Below are 15,750 nucleotides of genomic sequence, written 5' to 3'. Positions count from 1 at the left end.
GTGGTCGCGTGGGATTCACATGTGGGACACCCAGGTTGAGCCCATTATCTGCGCTGTATTACGCCTCGTTCCCATAAATCTGCTCGTGCCAGCCCTCGGCCATTGTCTTTTCCTCTTTTTCCTCATAGCCCGCTTTCGGAACCCTCCGTACATGCAGCTGCTATCTCAAGACTAGCTCTCATACACTTACCGTTTATGCCGTATCTAAGTGCTTCCCGCTACGCTCGGAAGGGCGAGAACGAGATGGTTGCTTCTTCAGACGAAACCACTGCCATAATGCGTTTTCCACTGAAATAGAGCGTCGCTGATTGTTTTATAGCCTATGGTTTCTTTACAGTTCGTTTACGGGGTTATTTTCTTAGCTCATTTCTCTCTCTTCTTTTTTTCTATTACGAGCACGCAATGGTCGTTGCCTGCGAGGCGAGTTTGATAGATAGGCCCTGCTTCTATAATCCCAGCAGATCCCATTAAATTTTCCTATCATGAAAGGCAGCCAGTCATGACTACAGATACATTTCAGTGCACACACTTTTTTGCCAACTTTTAGGTCAGAATTTACTCACGTATATATAGGGCAACAAAGTATATATATATATATATATATATATATATATATATATATATATATATATATATATATATATATGAAGAAAACTACGGATAACGCAACGAAGGGCGGAACGGAAAATGATAGGCTGACGTTAAAGATGCAGGAAGACGACAGTATGGATGGAAGAGCTACAGCACGTAGCTGATAACAGCTAGTTAAGTAAGGGGCATGGAGACTGTCATGCTATGCATAGACGAAATAACCATCTGGTTATCTAAGCAATGAAATGGGTGCCAAGCGAAGATAAGTGCAGTTGAGGACTGCAGGGTTTTAAAGGTGTGGTGACATTTGGAAATTCGCGGGCAATGGATGTAGTTACCACAGCAAGACCGGGATAATTGTAAATTACTGCAAGAGGAATATGTTCAGAAGTGCGCATAATGAGTGTTGATGATCATCTGTATGACATTAAAAACATTCATTTTATTTCCCCTTTAATGAAATATGTTAAATAAGTGACCTAAATTTTTCACTTGACAAGTACCACGGCATTGAGGGACATTGATGACGGTACGATATGTGAAATTTCTTCAAGAAGCCCGAAAAAAATATTGCTGGTGTAAGACTACACATTTCTGGGCTTGCAGGCCGCACAGAAGCACCGCACGATAGTCTAAAGTACTAAAAGTCAGTTCGCTAGTTCACTTCATTACCGTGTAAATGTGACTGTTGTACGCTTGTAGGTTTTATTAATTATGCTAAATAAACTATCGAATAACGCCGTCTGCCAGTTTCACCAGAATTTCTTGAGATATACGAGAAGCCACTGAGCTCCTGCCGTATTCTAGGTCTACAGTGATGGTTCGCATAGTAGTTCAACTAGGCAAGGAATAGGTGAGCAGATATGATAGTGGTACATACCAACGAAGAAATTCTTGTGGCTTTGTTCTCCGTTGGTTTATTAGGTTCTGCAATGCTGGCATGCTGGTATTCTTTCTATTCTCATATACTTCTCCTATTCGGAAAATAGCAATGTCTTCCGGAAGTGTAGATAGTATAACGTTTGTCAATCAGGTACTTTTATCACAGGCGACGTTTCATCCACTGCAGAGTCGGCCAACAAGTGCTCGCTTCCATGGCTGATTAGAAAAGTGATTTCTTTTTTTGAGCCCGCAATAAAGCTTTCACGCTATGGCAGGATATTATATCGTGTAATTTTTATTGTAGTGGAAGCTTACAGCTTTGTCATTCAGGATGTGTAGGTGATTAGAAATTTGAAATTAACAAAGTGCACGTTTGCCAGAAAACCTCACTGACCACTGAGAGCAGTAGAGAGCGACTGCTGCTCCCTAGTGCTTTTCAGCAACACAAAGCCTTGAAACTGTGCATGTTTACATCAATGATCATGCACATACTCTGAGAACAACCTAGCAGAAGCCTGGTTTGGTTTAAGGCAAGCCTCATGTGCGTCGCTTAATCGCGTAATATAAGCCTAAGCTGAAACCACACGCATGCACACACGCACGCACACACGAACACACACACACACACACGCACACACACACGCACGCACACGCACACGCACACGCACGCACACGCACACACACACACACACACACACACACACACACACACACACACACACACACACACACACACACAAAACATTAAACCTCGAATGCAGCGCGAAAGAAATAAACCTTCTCATAAAGTTAATCCGTGTAAATAAGTTTATTTGCCAAGTATCTTCCACTACGATAGCGCCCTATTTCCTAAACTGCACTGAAGACGCAGCTGTGAAAACTACAACAGTGTGCTGTCAATGTCAGCACATTGGACGTTTTTTGAGGATGCATGCATTGCAAGAGCGCTATGTTGAAGATGAAAGTGTTGTGAAGAAATTGTTACTGCCGATACAAAGAAAATACTGGCGTTGTATCCTTAAAAGAACCTACGCAAGCTACAGAACTACTGGTACTCCCCTGCATAAAGATAAACTGACAAGTGACTCATCAGAAATTATCATCAACTTGCTCATTCAATCGCAAATGTTGCTTTTTTGTTTATAACTAATGTACTAACACAATTTTTTTTTAATTCGGGCTGAAGTAAAGTTGTTATCGCCACTATTGAGCAACGTATTGTTATGCGCCACGAAAAACAGCCGCGAACTCGACTCTGTCCGTCTTCTTATTATAAAATGTGTGCACAACGCGTCAGAAGAAATGCACTCCCAAAATATACTCGGCAATACACTACTTTTGTAAACGCGGGGGGGCAGAGCACTTGAGTTACACCATATGGCAGGTAAGTAAGTGTCAGAAACATTTCTTCTAGAAATCGGGTACTTCTTGCAGTGCTACGAGACTTGCCTTATTGGAATAACTCGGCATTGCACTTTCTGCTTGGAACGATTTCAGACAATTAATACTTCTTCCCCTCTTAACTTCGAAATAAAATAGCCCGATAACAGCAATCTCTCAAAATTCACAAAATGTGCTGGCTCAAGAAAATGTGTTATTACTCCATAAAACTGTCCCCAAAGGGTACGTTTAGATAAGCTTTATTTGCACCTGCATATATGCATACCGGCTCTGATTCACCCGCTTAAATTTTTAAAGAAAGAATGCTATTGCCATCTGCAATCAGACGTAAATAACAAACTGGGGTGTCCCATGAAAAATGCACCGTCAAACTGGCAGCGGAGAAGGACCACATTCCTCAGAAGAGAAACATTAATAAATATAATCTTTGTTTTACCAAGAAAATAATTGAAATTGGGCTCTACCATTGCGACATTTTGGTTCACATTTCGTCCTCCGCTCATAAGATCTTGCCGGGAAATGCAAGCTTGGGCACTGCACACTGCGTTAAATAGCTGCAGCTGGAATCTCGCTGTGCCAATTCGAGAGGCACTTGTGTAAAACTTGGTTTACAGTTGTCTTTTTCAAGTCAATATACGAAATATACGACTAATAAATGCAATACCAAACGCATTTTACCGGCCTGACCAGAGGGATTTATTTTGCTAATGCTTCTTCAATAAATATGTACAGAGAGCTTAAAATTAGGTTGAGAGGTGAATTTACCTGGCGAATTTACCTGTGAGGCGAATCTCTGGCAAATTTACCTGCTGTGTTAATCTAAGGCGTCCCGGAACTCACTTTTGCATATGTGTGCGTTTGCCTTACTATCTCAGCGGCAACTGCGAGTCTTTAGCCGTTGCAAGCTTTCTGTGGGCAGGTATGCCGGCCCTGTTCCCCGCTTGATACGGCAGCGTTTCTCGATCATGCGAACATACATACTAGCGTATCCGTACCTTGCGGGAGTTGGTGGTGCTTGCGAGCGCAACATTTTATGTATCACTGTTGTCATCTGGATGGGCATCGTTGGTGAAGGCAAGGAAACTTCTGTATATGCATTAAGGAATACTTATGCAGAAGTTTCCTAGCCTAATAGAAGCTGCAAACGGTTGCGAAGGAGTGTTTCTTATGAGTGCGCGAAAAAACAAGGACACAAGAAAAAAACACACCACACCACGAGACTCCCAACTGAAAGCTAGCAACTGTATGTTGCTTGCTTTTCAAAAATTAACAGTTGGCTGTCTGCACTCGTGGTGTGTGCTTCTTTCTTGTGTCCTCGTTTTTTGGCGCAGTTATGAGAAACGACTGAAGCTATCAACCAGCTAGCCCGCCCGAACGTTCTGCGAAGGAGTGAAATAGCAGAAAGAGAGGAAAAACTTTTTTTAAGACCTTGATTATGAAGTCCGCCTTTATGTTTTGCCTGCCGCCTGTACTGCGAATTTCATTGCGACAACAATTACATGGACAGTACAGGCGCATTTCTGCCGTCGGCGTCGACATCGCCGTACGTGTTGTTTTATATGAAGTCCAGGGGCGATAATGTGGTCGCCACGCACCGTGGGCTGTATGTGCGAGTGAAACTGCGTGAGGGTGAGCCGACGACGGCCGCTCAAAATCGGGCGCTAAGGAGGAAAGCAAGGAGGAAGCGCGCTGTCTTCTGTCGCGCTCAAGCCACTGGGTGGAGAGGAAGAAGGGGGGGGGGCGTTGAACTCCGGCGGCTGCTGCGTATGGTGCGGCCGCGCGGGCTCTATTTTGAAAGCGATCTGGGATGATAGAGAGCCCAGGTACGCCGGGGGCTTACAGCTTCATTTGCGCTGTGCTCTAGCCACTTGCTTCGCGTTGGAGCGAGAGGCAGCACCAAGGCCAACTGACTCGCTGCTGCTGCCGCTTTTCCTCGTCCCAGCGTTTTGACAGCGACTGTCCCCGCTCATCCGGTTAGAGGAGTTTATGTTTGCCTGTGGGCATGTGACACTATGCTTGTTAATTTAGTTAGCAAGCGAATTAATGCTTACGACTTCGTACGGGCGATAAAGTTACTATCCTTATTTTGTATAGCTGTCTGCCAATTTACTATCGCAATCGATACTCGCCTTTTGGACGAAATTGCGAGTTTTTTTCGTGGTGTCAGAAGATCAGTCAGCGAAATAAATGATGACTAATTATCCATGAATTCTGCTTCAAGCGAGATCGTCGATGAAAAAAAAAAAAACTTCGAAACCAGCTTCTTATTACGTGGAATGGGGCTCCCTCTTTCATTGCCGAAATAAAGACATCCTCAGGGCATGGATCTTGCACGAACCGTCCCCAATACTGCTCTTTCTTGGTACGTTTGTTTCCACGTACCGTCAATTTCTGCCAACAATGCTCTATGGGAACAGTTTCAGGTGATGTCACACCGACCATGGTGTGGGTTGCTATATTTAGGTGTCTGGCTTGCAAGCTTTAAATTTTCTTTTCATAGCTCTATCCTTTTTACACGAACACCATCAATTTGGTCTAACCTGTACATACCATGATTATATCTTCTCTTGTTCGTTTTATTCTTTCCCGGCCTCCTCCTCTTAGGGCCTTCCTGTCCCCGAATCCTTTCCCTATGCACAGTAGCATGTAGGCGCCTACTTATACGCCGGCAGAATTCTCTATATTTCTATAAAGAGCTTTCTCTCTCGGTCTCTTCAAAGATCTACTACTATCAATTATTTAGCGTACCACTGTTGGAATCGCAGGACAGGGTAATCGGAGATCGCCGGGAGAGGTCTTCATTCTGCTGTGGACATGATGATGATGATGATGATGACGTCGTCGGTATCACAATTAGTGCAGTAATCAAAAACGCAGTATGATAGCGCAATGAGTAGCGCGAGCCAGGCGCCTACTAACCTTTAGGCCTCTTGTTCAGCAGCTGGCTCGGTGGCACCGGTGTCTTGGAACCCACGGGCGTCGACGCGCTGCCAGTGTGCGCCGCCGGCGTCGCCGGTGGCCTCCGCGTCGTCGTCGGCCGGCCATGCGTGCCGTGCTGCGGCCGCTGCGGACCCGGAGGCCGGCCTGGTCTCTTGGTCGTCGTCCTAGTCGTCGTGGTCGTTTTCGTCGTAGTCCTCCGTGTGGTCGTCGGAGGCCTCGTCGGAGGACGGCGGGTGGGCCGAAACGTGATGATGGGCACCAGGGTCGGCCGCGGCCTGAACAGCGACCAGAAGGTGGTGATGCCGGGAGGCCGGAACGTCGGCGGCCACCTGGTCGCCGTCACCACCACGCTGGCCACCGTCGGAGTGCTGTTGGTCGCGGGTGTCGTCGTGCTCGTCACCGCCGGTCTCCTCGTAGACGACGACGAGGACGTCGTGCTCGGCCTAGCCGAAGGCCTGTACGTTCTCCTGGTCGTCGAGGGCCTCTTGGTCGTGGTCGGCGTGGGCGAAGTGGGCGTCAAGTAGATGAGCGTAAAATTTCTCTGCGGATAGCCGGGAACCGATATGCTGTTGAAGCTCGTGGTCGCGCCGGGCTTGCCCGGTGGCGGCTTGGCGTGCTGAGGCGGCTTGGGGCGCTGCTTCTGCGGCGGCGGCGGCGGCGGCGACGACGACGAAGGCGGTGGTTTTGTTGTCGTCGTCGTGGACGAAGAAGGCGGCTCGGGCGCCAGGCCCCCCGCGACGCTGTTCTCGCTGTCGTCGTACTGGCAGCAGGAGCCGTACAGGAAGCCGTCCGTGCACGTGCCCAGGTGCTTTCCGTCCAGCTTGATGCACTCCCACACGAACATGCACGTGCCCCGTTCGCTGATGGCGTTCTCGCATGACTTTGGGCTGATCTTCAGACCTGCACGCGCCACAGGGCAGCCCGAAGTTATCTTCGCTTTGTAAAATTTCTAACATCGTGACCGTGGGGAGCCGCTGGGCATAAACACACGGCTAATTGAGGTAAAATATAAAAACTTGTCTGGGCGTACACAAGTGTAATAACATGCAATAATGCACATACTGGAAGTATGACCAAATGACGCCAATGGTCGCACTATGTGTACTTTTCGCGCTTTTATGTTTTGCACGTGTCTAGTTTCACACTTTACTCACTACCTCCCGTCCCCATGAAGTGCGGATGCATACCATTACGTGTCATTTTCATTTTGAAATTCCAAAGAAAGGTCATAGCCATAACCCATCTCTACTACTCTTTTTCTACGTGCTAAACTGGTTGCACAATTTACAGCGCCCCTCACGTTCTTCGTGGCATCATTTTCCAGGTCTTGCGTTTAATACTTTTCTGGTTGACGCCTTTCTTCTGTTTCCTTTAACGTTCTGCTTATGACACTTGCTGCTAAATAAAGGGCTCGCTGTCTGTGAAATGAGCGTCGTGGTCTCTGTTGTCGCGTGACGTTATTCCTGTCATACATACGCCGTCATTGTTAAATTGAATGAATCAATCCTATTGATGGCTTTTGCTATAGACTCTCATATCTGCACTGTCACCTGTTTAGCTCTTTCTGTGCCTATCTTCTTGCCCTGCATGTGCATAGGCAATGGAGCTCTTAACTGTCATTCATCCCCTGGTGAAAAAAAAGGTCCTCGTGCACTGCTTTCTTTTTTTTTTCGTTTATATCAAAACTCAATACGCATAAGCATGATTCAAAAAAGGCGATTCAATAATTTATCACGCTTGCTCCAGACTTCGGCTTTCCAAACGAATAATTCCTTCCCGTTGCAGAATGAGCTTTTTCTTTTTTTATTCGTCGGATCGCCGGTCATGATCATACGTATTATTTGCAATTTGATGTTCGTTACTAAGCAAAACACTACATAAAAAGCAAAACCTTAATGATTAATGCTGCGGTGAGCCAGGCGGCAGTGAGCCCCGACAGCAATTTGCGTCGCGAACCGGTTCACCTGTCTCAATAAGTGAGCGGAAGCGCCTAGCAAGCGATTAAGATAGCACAACTCGGTGGGGATGACATTGGTTATTCGGGACTCTTTCATATATGAACGTGGCCGAGACCACCGCGATTGAATTTCCATTTATCATAGTCGGCATTTTTTGCTTGTTTGTGCTGCTTGTGAGCGAACCATCGAACCATATTGCAAAAAGATTGGATGCGTATCCTTGCGACAAGAATGCCGAAGAATATAAATTGAAAGTTTTGAACACGTAAATTTATTTAAATGTCGCATGTTTGTGTTTTGTAGAGTTTTCTTTATCTGCAGTGTCGAGCAATCTCAGAATTGAACAAGTAAACTGCCCGTTCATAGGCGAACGCTTTAATGGTGGCATAAATGACGTACAAGCTTCAAGTATGAGCCAATATACTCATACTCGAATTGGATAGTAGCTGATCTGGTAATTGGATTTGTTAATTTGGATGTGGTAATTGCAAGCGGTAATTGCATGATGTATACGTACCTTTGGCGAGTGAAATGACTGAAAATGTGAATACTAGGACTGGAAGAATAGGAGTGGCGCCGCTCGTTTCTGCTGATCGCCATCGAACACCCTGCAACAGAAAAAAGAAAGAAAGAAAAAAGCAATTCGAGCACGATAGCAACACGATGAAAGCAACGGGGGCTTTAATGAATGCAATCATGTAGGCGCACGCACATGTTCATTTGTAATGCCTTCGGATGATTAATATAAGTCAGTCTACGCTGATTACAAAATCGAAGCCGGAAAAGCGCGATTTGTTTCCTGCCGGTGGTATTTCGATTTTTGCCGGATTAGCGAAATGCGGAATGTCGAACGGAAGCTTTTTCATTTTTTTTTTTCGTTCCAGTTTTCGTTTCGGTTCAGTGAAAGCTATTCAGTTCCGGTTCAACTCCGGAGTGAAAGAGTAACGGGTCAAACCGGTTCGTGTTCGTTTGCATTGCCGAAGAATACTCGGAAACAGCATCAACTCGTTTCCTACACGGAAGAGCTGTACGAAAAGAACAACAATTTAAAAAAAAAGCTGTGCGTGTTGTTCTTTAGGACGCCAGTCGTGTAAAAAAAAAAGATATTGCAATTTCAGTGGAGTAGTATGAATCGATTTGAAGCGATGTTCTTGTAAAGGGGTTCAATATGTGCTCTGCAACTAAATGAAACAAGTACAATTCTGTTCAACATTGACTCAGAGAGGAATAAAGCGATCTATGATGGCTGTCGAGGAAAAAGTGGTGATGAGTTGTGTTTGCATGGAGAAGTACGAAACACACGCATGTAAATGCATCTAAAGATGTTACACCCTTTGTGTCAGTGACGCATTCTGGGAAGAATGAGTACAGATCAGTTGCACATGCTCATGGGTCAAGAATCCATCAGCCAAGTCTAATAAATTGAAGAAAGTGAAATAAGCCATTAAAATGATTAAGAGGCCTCAGCGCTTTGGAAATACCTACGTTCGGGCATTTTGTTGGCAGGTACTATGCCTTGATTTATTGTTTCGTTACGCAGAACAGAGGTGCCCTCACTGGTCCTACTTCGTGGGCCCATCGTTGCTCAGTGGTTATGATGCTGGGCTGCTAGGCACGAAGTCGCGTTATCAAGTTCCGGCCATGGCGGCCGCGTTTAGACGTAGCGAAGTGCGAAAACACCCGCGCACTTAGATTTAGGGGCGCGTTAAAGAACCGCATGTGGTCCAAATCATTCCGGAGTCCCCAACTGCGGCGTGCCTCATTATCAGATCGGGGTTTTGGCACGTAAAGCCCCATACTTTAATTTTAATCGAATGTAAGGCTACAGAGCATGGTGGTAAAGAAGAACCGAAAACCGTTATTTTTTTCCCCACTTCGCTTCGGAGTGAAAGAAATCGTAACTCTCCCGTTTCAGTCCCCGTTCATGCTAAAATAACGTTTTCTTTTCCAGGTTTTCAGTTTTTGGTTCACTTGTAGTCCGATACCCTGGCGGAAACCAGGTGGCAGCTTTTTATATCTATCCGCTAGCTTCCGCCAAAACTTCGGCAGTAAAAAAGCTATCGGTTATTATCCACGCAGATTAAATAGACTGCGTTTACATGCGGCATTGTCGTATACAGTAGCTGATCGAAATCTTACACACACAACAACAACAAAGATTACTGGTTCTATAATGAAGGCACACGGGCAAAAACATCAGTACAACTGCAGGGCCATACGGATGACGTGCGACGAAAGCTGTATTTATATATTTATTCGTTTATTTGCTTACTCAATCTCATTTAATTCATTAATTTATTCATTGTCTCCGAATACCCTGTATTGCCGCAGCGTTAAAGAGGGTAGAAGGGGTTACAATTGCATGAATAACGGGAAGGCAGGCAAGAAGACGCCGCGTTATTAACTATGCTTATGCTGGATATTCCTCTATTGATCTAACATGCGTTACATGACCTGTAAGAGACATCTTGTAAACTGAGAGGCACTTTGTTTCTTTATGGGTGTAACATACGGGGTGTACCCACGCAACTTGAGCCAAACATAAAAAAATATCCAAATGCCACGTAGCTGGACAGAATCAAGGTAATGTTGTTTGCTGTCTCTTCGAGATATTCATCTTACTTATTGCATTCTGTCTAACTACACAATTAGTCTTGATTAGTTAATCAAATTCTCAAATACTAAAATTGAATGGAAAGTGGCAACGAGAAAATTGTAGAGCAACATGAAAAACTCCACATAGAGTTTTCCGTTGCTTAATACGTGCTGCATAAGCGTGTTTTTCCAAGCAGGAGAGAGGCCTGCGAACACAAAGTGCCTCGAGCGGCCAGTCTCGCGTCAAGTTTTGACGCACACGTGAAGATTCACGTGAGTGTCATATGACGTAATTCACATAAAATACAATTCGAAGCTGCTTAGAATTGTGCACATATAGATTCACCGCAGCCACGATCGTTACATTCACGAGAAACGCAAGTATGACACAAATATTCAATCTCTGTAAGGGATCACAGCGCGTATTCACAAATAGTTACGTAAGCGTAAGTCACCGTTTTCAATGTAGTGCAGTGATAGCTAGCTACTCAAGGAAGCAGGTGCACCAGGGGATTCCGCACATAGTAGCTGCCTGTAGCACCGTTAAACATTTTTCGGGTGAAGATGAACAATCTCCGCAGTTTCACCCGAAGCCTTGTCAGTCATAGCAAGGATCTCTGCGCTTGAACTCCTCAGACAGTGTTCTAACTATATTTGGTTATAGCATCTATACTCCACTGCAGAGATCTGGTGCAACGTTATGGAAGCTACACAAGAAGTTCGGGCCATGAAAATGTATCGCTCCGCGCGTTCCGTGATTGCTTCGCTACGTGCCAACGGCGTTTCCTCGTGTGAGCACGCACGTGAGGCGGTCGCAAGAGGCTGCATGTAAAAAAACTCTGAAAAAGAGAACGGCGAGAAGCAATATGGTCTAAGAGCAACAGACTAGCAGCCGTATGCCATAGTTTGTTTCTTTGTAAGACTTACAGCCTTTTTCATTCGGTACTCAGCTAATATATGAAGAACAGTTTCCCACGACTGCGGTCAAACAACATGGAACTATTTCTCAGTGCGAATGCAGTCAGTGCAATAACGCTGTCTAGCGTTCACAGCGTTGAACTTGATGTCTGCAAGGCAGCACGCGAGCTACACGTCTGTGAGAAGGAACAGCGCCCCCTGGTAAACTATCAGGCATCCCACAATGCTGAGGTGATTTGGAGCGCAGTGAGTGTCGCGACTCGACGGTGCACGAGATACGGGAAACCGTCAGCCGTAGTACCGGTGAAATTTTTCGCACAACGTTTGCTCGACGTTTACTCTCCGCTGTGCTCAGAGCAGCGCACACGCCCCAGCTCGGCGGGAACGTACGCTATAGTGGGCTTGCAGTATATGCCTGCGCACAACGGTCATGCCAGCAGCGGAAGGAAGAACGCTGGCTTGGGTGCTCCACGCACCTAGTCGATTGAGTGGAGTGTTCACGGTGCGTCCTCTTCACCTGCTGGTCTAGTTATTTTTCTGCGTCTCTGGAGACCTCCCTCCTCACCCTCCGCGCGCGACAGATGCATGCGTCGTCTCTAGCTGGACGACACGATGACGACGCCAAAGGCGACGGCACCTGTGTTCTTCTAGCTCCTGTATGAGTGGGCAAAAATGAACATTTGGGGTTTCGCATGACGGAGAAGCATTGAAAGTGGTAGCAAAGCTCCTCGCAGTTGACGATACACTGATGAGATGGGAGGCGCTAGACAAGTTAATGCATATGGCTGCGGGAGCCAAATACAGTAACTATACGCTATAGGCAACCGCTGCTGCACAGCTCGCAGGAAAAGTGCCTTGGCAGGCAACAACAGGCGTGTCACAACGCTGGCGCGATGAGGAACGCCGGCAAAGACGTTACGGGCGTCGCATTTCGGTGGTGTACGAAATGAGACCGCCGGAAAACCGGCTCGTTGGTCAGCGTCCAAAAAGAAAGGGTTAAGTAGATTTCGCTTGACGCTTACTATCCGTCAAGCTCGCACCAGTCTATGCGCGGTGCATTGGTTCGTATACAACTCCTCAGGAGGAAGGGTAATATATCTGTATCCAACGCTTCTGCTAGGACCGGGAGCCTGAATGCTGCCCTGGCACTGGCGATGCCGATTCAGCAGAACCTTGCAATGCGTCCCTTTGGCTTCGTCGTTTTTGCAGCCACATGTGCATGCACTGCGCCTCCCTCGGGACCACGGTGGAAGAATAAACTAGGTGTCTGAACGAGGTTGCCGCGCCGACTTTTTCGCTCGTGGTTTACGCATCTCTCGGCAGATGGCGCGGATCATTGGGGGGTCAACCGCAAGAGCTGGTGAGGCGGGCGGCGCTCCTCAAACGTGCGCGCGCGTAGAAGAATCGCTAGTAAATTGACCCCGTAAATGCCTGTGTACCAATTTAAGCGTCTGTCGAGCCTTTGGGAAGCAAGCATTGGTATATCCTCTTAAATATCTGAGCTTAGTAGCGCTATCCAGACCTAAATTTGATTCGAGCTCATAAGAGTCAAGTACAGAGACAGCGCGCTTACTAGTGCTCAACTTCGGTGCAAATGTAAAGCCAATGTAAACATTATGGCTATTGTCGGATGCAAAACCCTTACAAATCCGTGCCTAACTGAGAGATTTGGATGTCTAGACTGTCTCTGGCCACGCATGTCATATAAACGAGATCCCGCTGACTGAAGGTGATTTTTCTTGGTACAAGTTTTTTCTTCTGCATTATTCGTCAGAAGTAGATATCTTGCTTTGCAACTTCATATATAAGCGAAAATGATGGCTCCTGACGAAATCCGGGTAGCCGCATCTTTCCAAAATGCTCTGCGTTGCAGATTCTGCGTGTTTACTGCAAGCGCACACGCACGCCAGGTAAACTCTGTGGGCAGTGCTTTTGAATTTTCACTCAAGACAGCCTGGGACACACAAAATGGACACAGCAACAAACGTGGAAGTAGCTCTACAAACCCTGAAGGTTGTTTCCCACCTTAGACAAGCTTTGAAAGCTTCCTAAGATGTTGCATGTTTGTTTTGTCGTCTATCGTTGTTTGTTTACAAACCTGCGTCATCCTCATGGCTATATAGTAGTGCAGCAGATTCGCCATGATGTCATCTTTGTGGTCCTTGCATGGGAAGGAGAAGGTATGCTTTTCTAGCATAGCCTCTACCGTCAGCTTATATGCATTCCTGCGCGTGGCATATTGCTGAAACTCTTTTTCAGCCACCTGCAGCAAAGAAAAAATGCTTATCCTTGGGTGCAGGAGCCCACCTCTCGTTTTACAATCCACAAGTGTGCTCACAGGCTGAGTGTGAACCTCAGTCTCTTCTACGAGGCTCTGCCGGCACACTGAGCATGTTGAGTACTTGAGCAATTTCCTGCACATAAACCCAGCAAGATATTACACAATGCAATCAACTGCTTCTGGCTCTGTGCAGATCTCAACAAACGCCTCATCACACTCAATCTCAGCGGCAACCAGACCATCCAATTTGCCTTTCAACTCCTGAAGACAAGTCTCTTGTTTTTCACCTAGCTTCCTGAAAGGCAAGCTTCAAATTGGCCAAAGTGAGCACATGTGCTTCTCGAGCTCGCTCTACCTCGCAATTTCCAAACTTTGGTGGCTTAATTGAGCCGTACACTGACAGCACATTGTACAGCTGAAGAAAAGTAGGCAAGGAGGGATGGTCATTCCGACCTCCTGCTTGGCGGATTGTCCCAAAAAGATGCTCCAGTACATCGTGGTTAAATTTTCCACTCAAGACATACTTAAAGCCACAGTCTTTGACCAAATATCTTGTCAGCTCCAAATCCGACAAAACTGACTCGCAGACCTGCTGCGGTCTGCTCTGTGAGAAAATGTGCGCGGGATATCCTTCCGGCCACCACTTCTCCCTCCCACTTGTTTAACCAGTGCAAGAAAGAGACAAGAACGCTCAAGTCCTTGCTTCCCGCTGTGATGCCTTCTTTAGGATGGCTGCGATTCAGTGCATTGAACAAATCCTTCAATTTCAATATAAGTTCCACTGTCCCTTTAACATTCTCCAGTCCAGTTGCTTTTCTCTGTGAGTAAAACTCCAACCCATTGGGAACACTTCCACTGAAGAGCTGGGTAGCGAGCTTTACTCGCATTTTCTCAGTATTCGCAGGATTCAGATGAGCATACGTGAGCTTGTGGCAAACACGCAAGTGTCCAGGCTGCTTCTTGTCCTCAACAAACAGCTTATCATAGTGTGCCCACTGGACACGACCACCATGAAAGTTGCCATGGAAGTTGCCATGAAAACGATGCTCTTTGTGTCACCCATTTCAATGCGATGATATCCCCACGATTTGGAGGGCAGGCATACGAGCGACGGGTCGTGGAACAGCATATCAAAAGTTAAAGGCCCGGCTTCCTCTTGCATTTCACTTTCGTCCGTGCATTCCTCCCCACGCACTGGTGCTGACGGCATGCAAGAGTCCTCGATCTCATCGAAAGTGCCGCAACTGGAGCTGACACACGATGAGCTGTTCTTTTTCAATGGAGCGAGAAGCTGTCTCTCGGCTGGCCGCTTCCTAGTTTTCAACGTTTTAGACAAATAAGCAGGACAATCAGGGAAACTCGTCGAATCGGCAAAAGAAAAGACACGTGGCGTTCAACAAGAGCAATGGCCAACTGCGGTCGCCCGCGCCACCCGCACTCCTACGCGCTGCCTGGTGACCCTCTTATAGCCCCTGAAACTGACCCTCTAAACCGCTAGCGCCATCTCACGGCATTCCTTGAAAACACGAACCGGCGGTCGTCAACATCGCCCGCTGGAGAGGCGGCGCCGTTGAGACACCTAGTTTATTCTTCCACCGTGCTCGGGACGGTCTGTCACTGCACGCACTGGCCACGCATGCGCCGTTGACACTAGGACACTGCGATGGCAGCGGCGCCTGTGCCGTCGGCGCGAACCTGTCTCGAGTGTACACCTGTGAGCAAAAGTACATTGGCCACAGGGTCTCCGCTAAAACAGAATTTCTTTGTAATTAATGCGTATAAACGAAAACTGGCCAGTGCACTAGAAAATCCGTAATGCCAAGTTTGGACTGCAATCTTTAATTCCAAGTTGTATTCACAGAGAGGGGAGAAAATGAGTTTTATCGCGCAATTTCTGCTCCGTATACCTTTGCTTACGGTTTTGCGTATAATTGCTATCGCAATAAAATCGGGAAGTGCGACATTTTTACTTGACAGCAAGGCCAAGCGCGAACGGCCGAGCCAAACATAGGGACAAAACAAGTCTCGCGCAACGAAAACTAGACGAGCCTAGCGTCTGTTGTATACTGCCCTTATAACCAAATTTGGTTGACCAACACACGCTACCCAGGAAATGTTAACCTGGTCGCATGGAAATTAGAAAGTGAAAAAAAAAACAGAGTGGGTCACCGGACAGATATGAAA

The 15,750-nt window shown here is 46.7% G+C and overlaps 1 protein-coding gene across 1 annotated transcript in view; it reads right to left on the bottom strand.

Moving 5' to 3' along the window:
• Positions 1–15,750, bottom strand: part of LOC135907145 (serine proteinase stubble-like) — a 140,671-nt gene that overhangs the window by 56,334 nt on the left and 68,587 nt on the right. Inside the window, exons 2-3 of the mRNA XM_065438797.1 lie at positions 8,290–8,380; positions 5,794–6,714 (exon numbers count right to left, since the gene is read on the bottom strand). Coding sequence (XP_065294869.1) covers positions 5,794–6,714; positions 8,290–8,380 — 1,012 coding nt within the window. The remainder of the gene's footprint in view (positions 1–5,793; positions 6,715–8,289; positions 8,381–15,750) is intronic.

The sequence above is a fragment of the Dermacentor albipictus genome, chromosome 4 (assembly GCF_038994185.2).
Source record: "Dermacentor albipictus isolate Rhodes 1998 colony chromosome 4, USDA_Dalb.pri_finalv2, whole genome shotgun sequence".
In the NCBI taxonomy this organism is placed as follows: domain Eukaryota; kingdom Metazoa; phylum Arthropoda; class Arachnida; order Ixodida; family Ixodidae; genus Dermacentor; species Dermacentor albipictus.
This window is presented reverse-complemented; position numbering and strand designations above follow the sequence as displayed.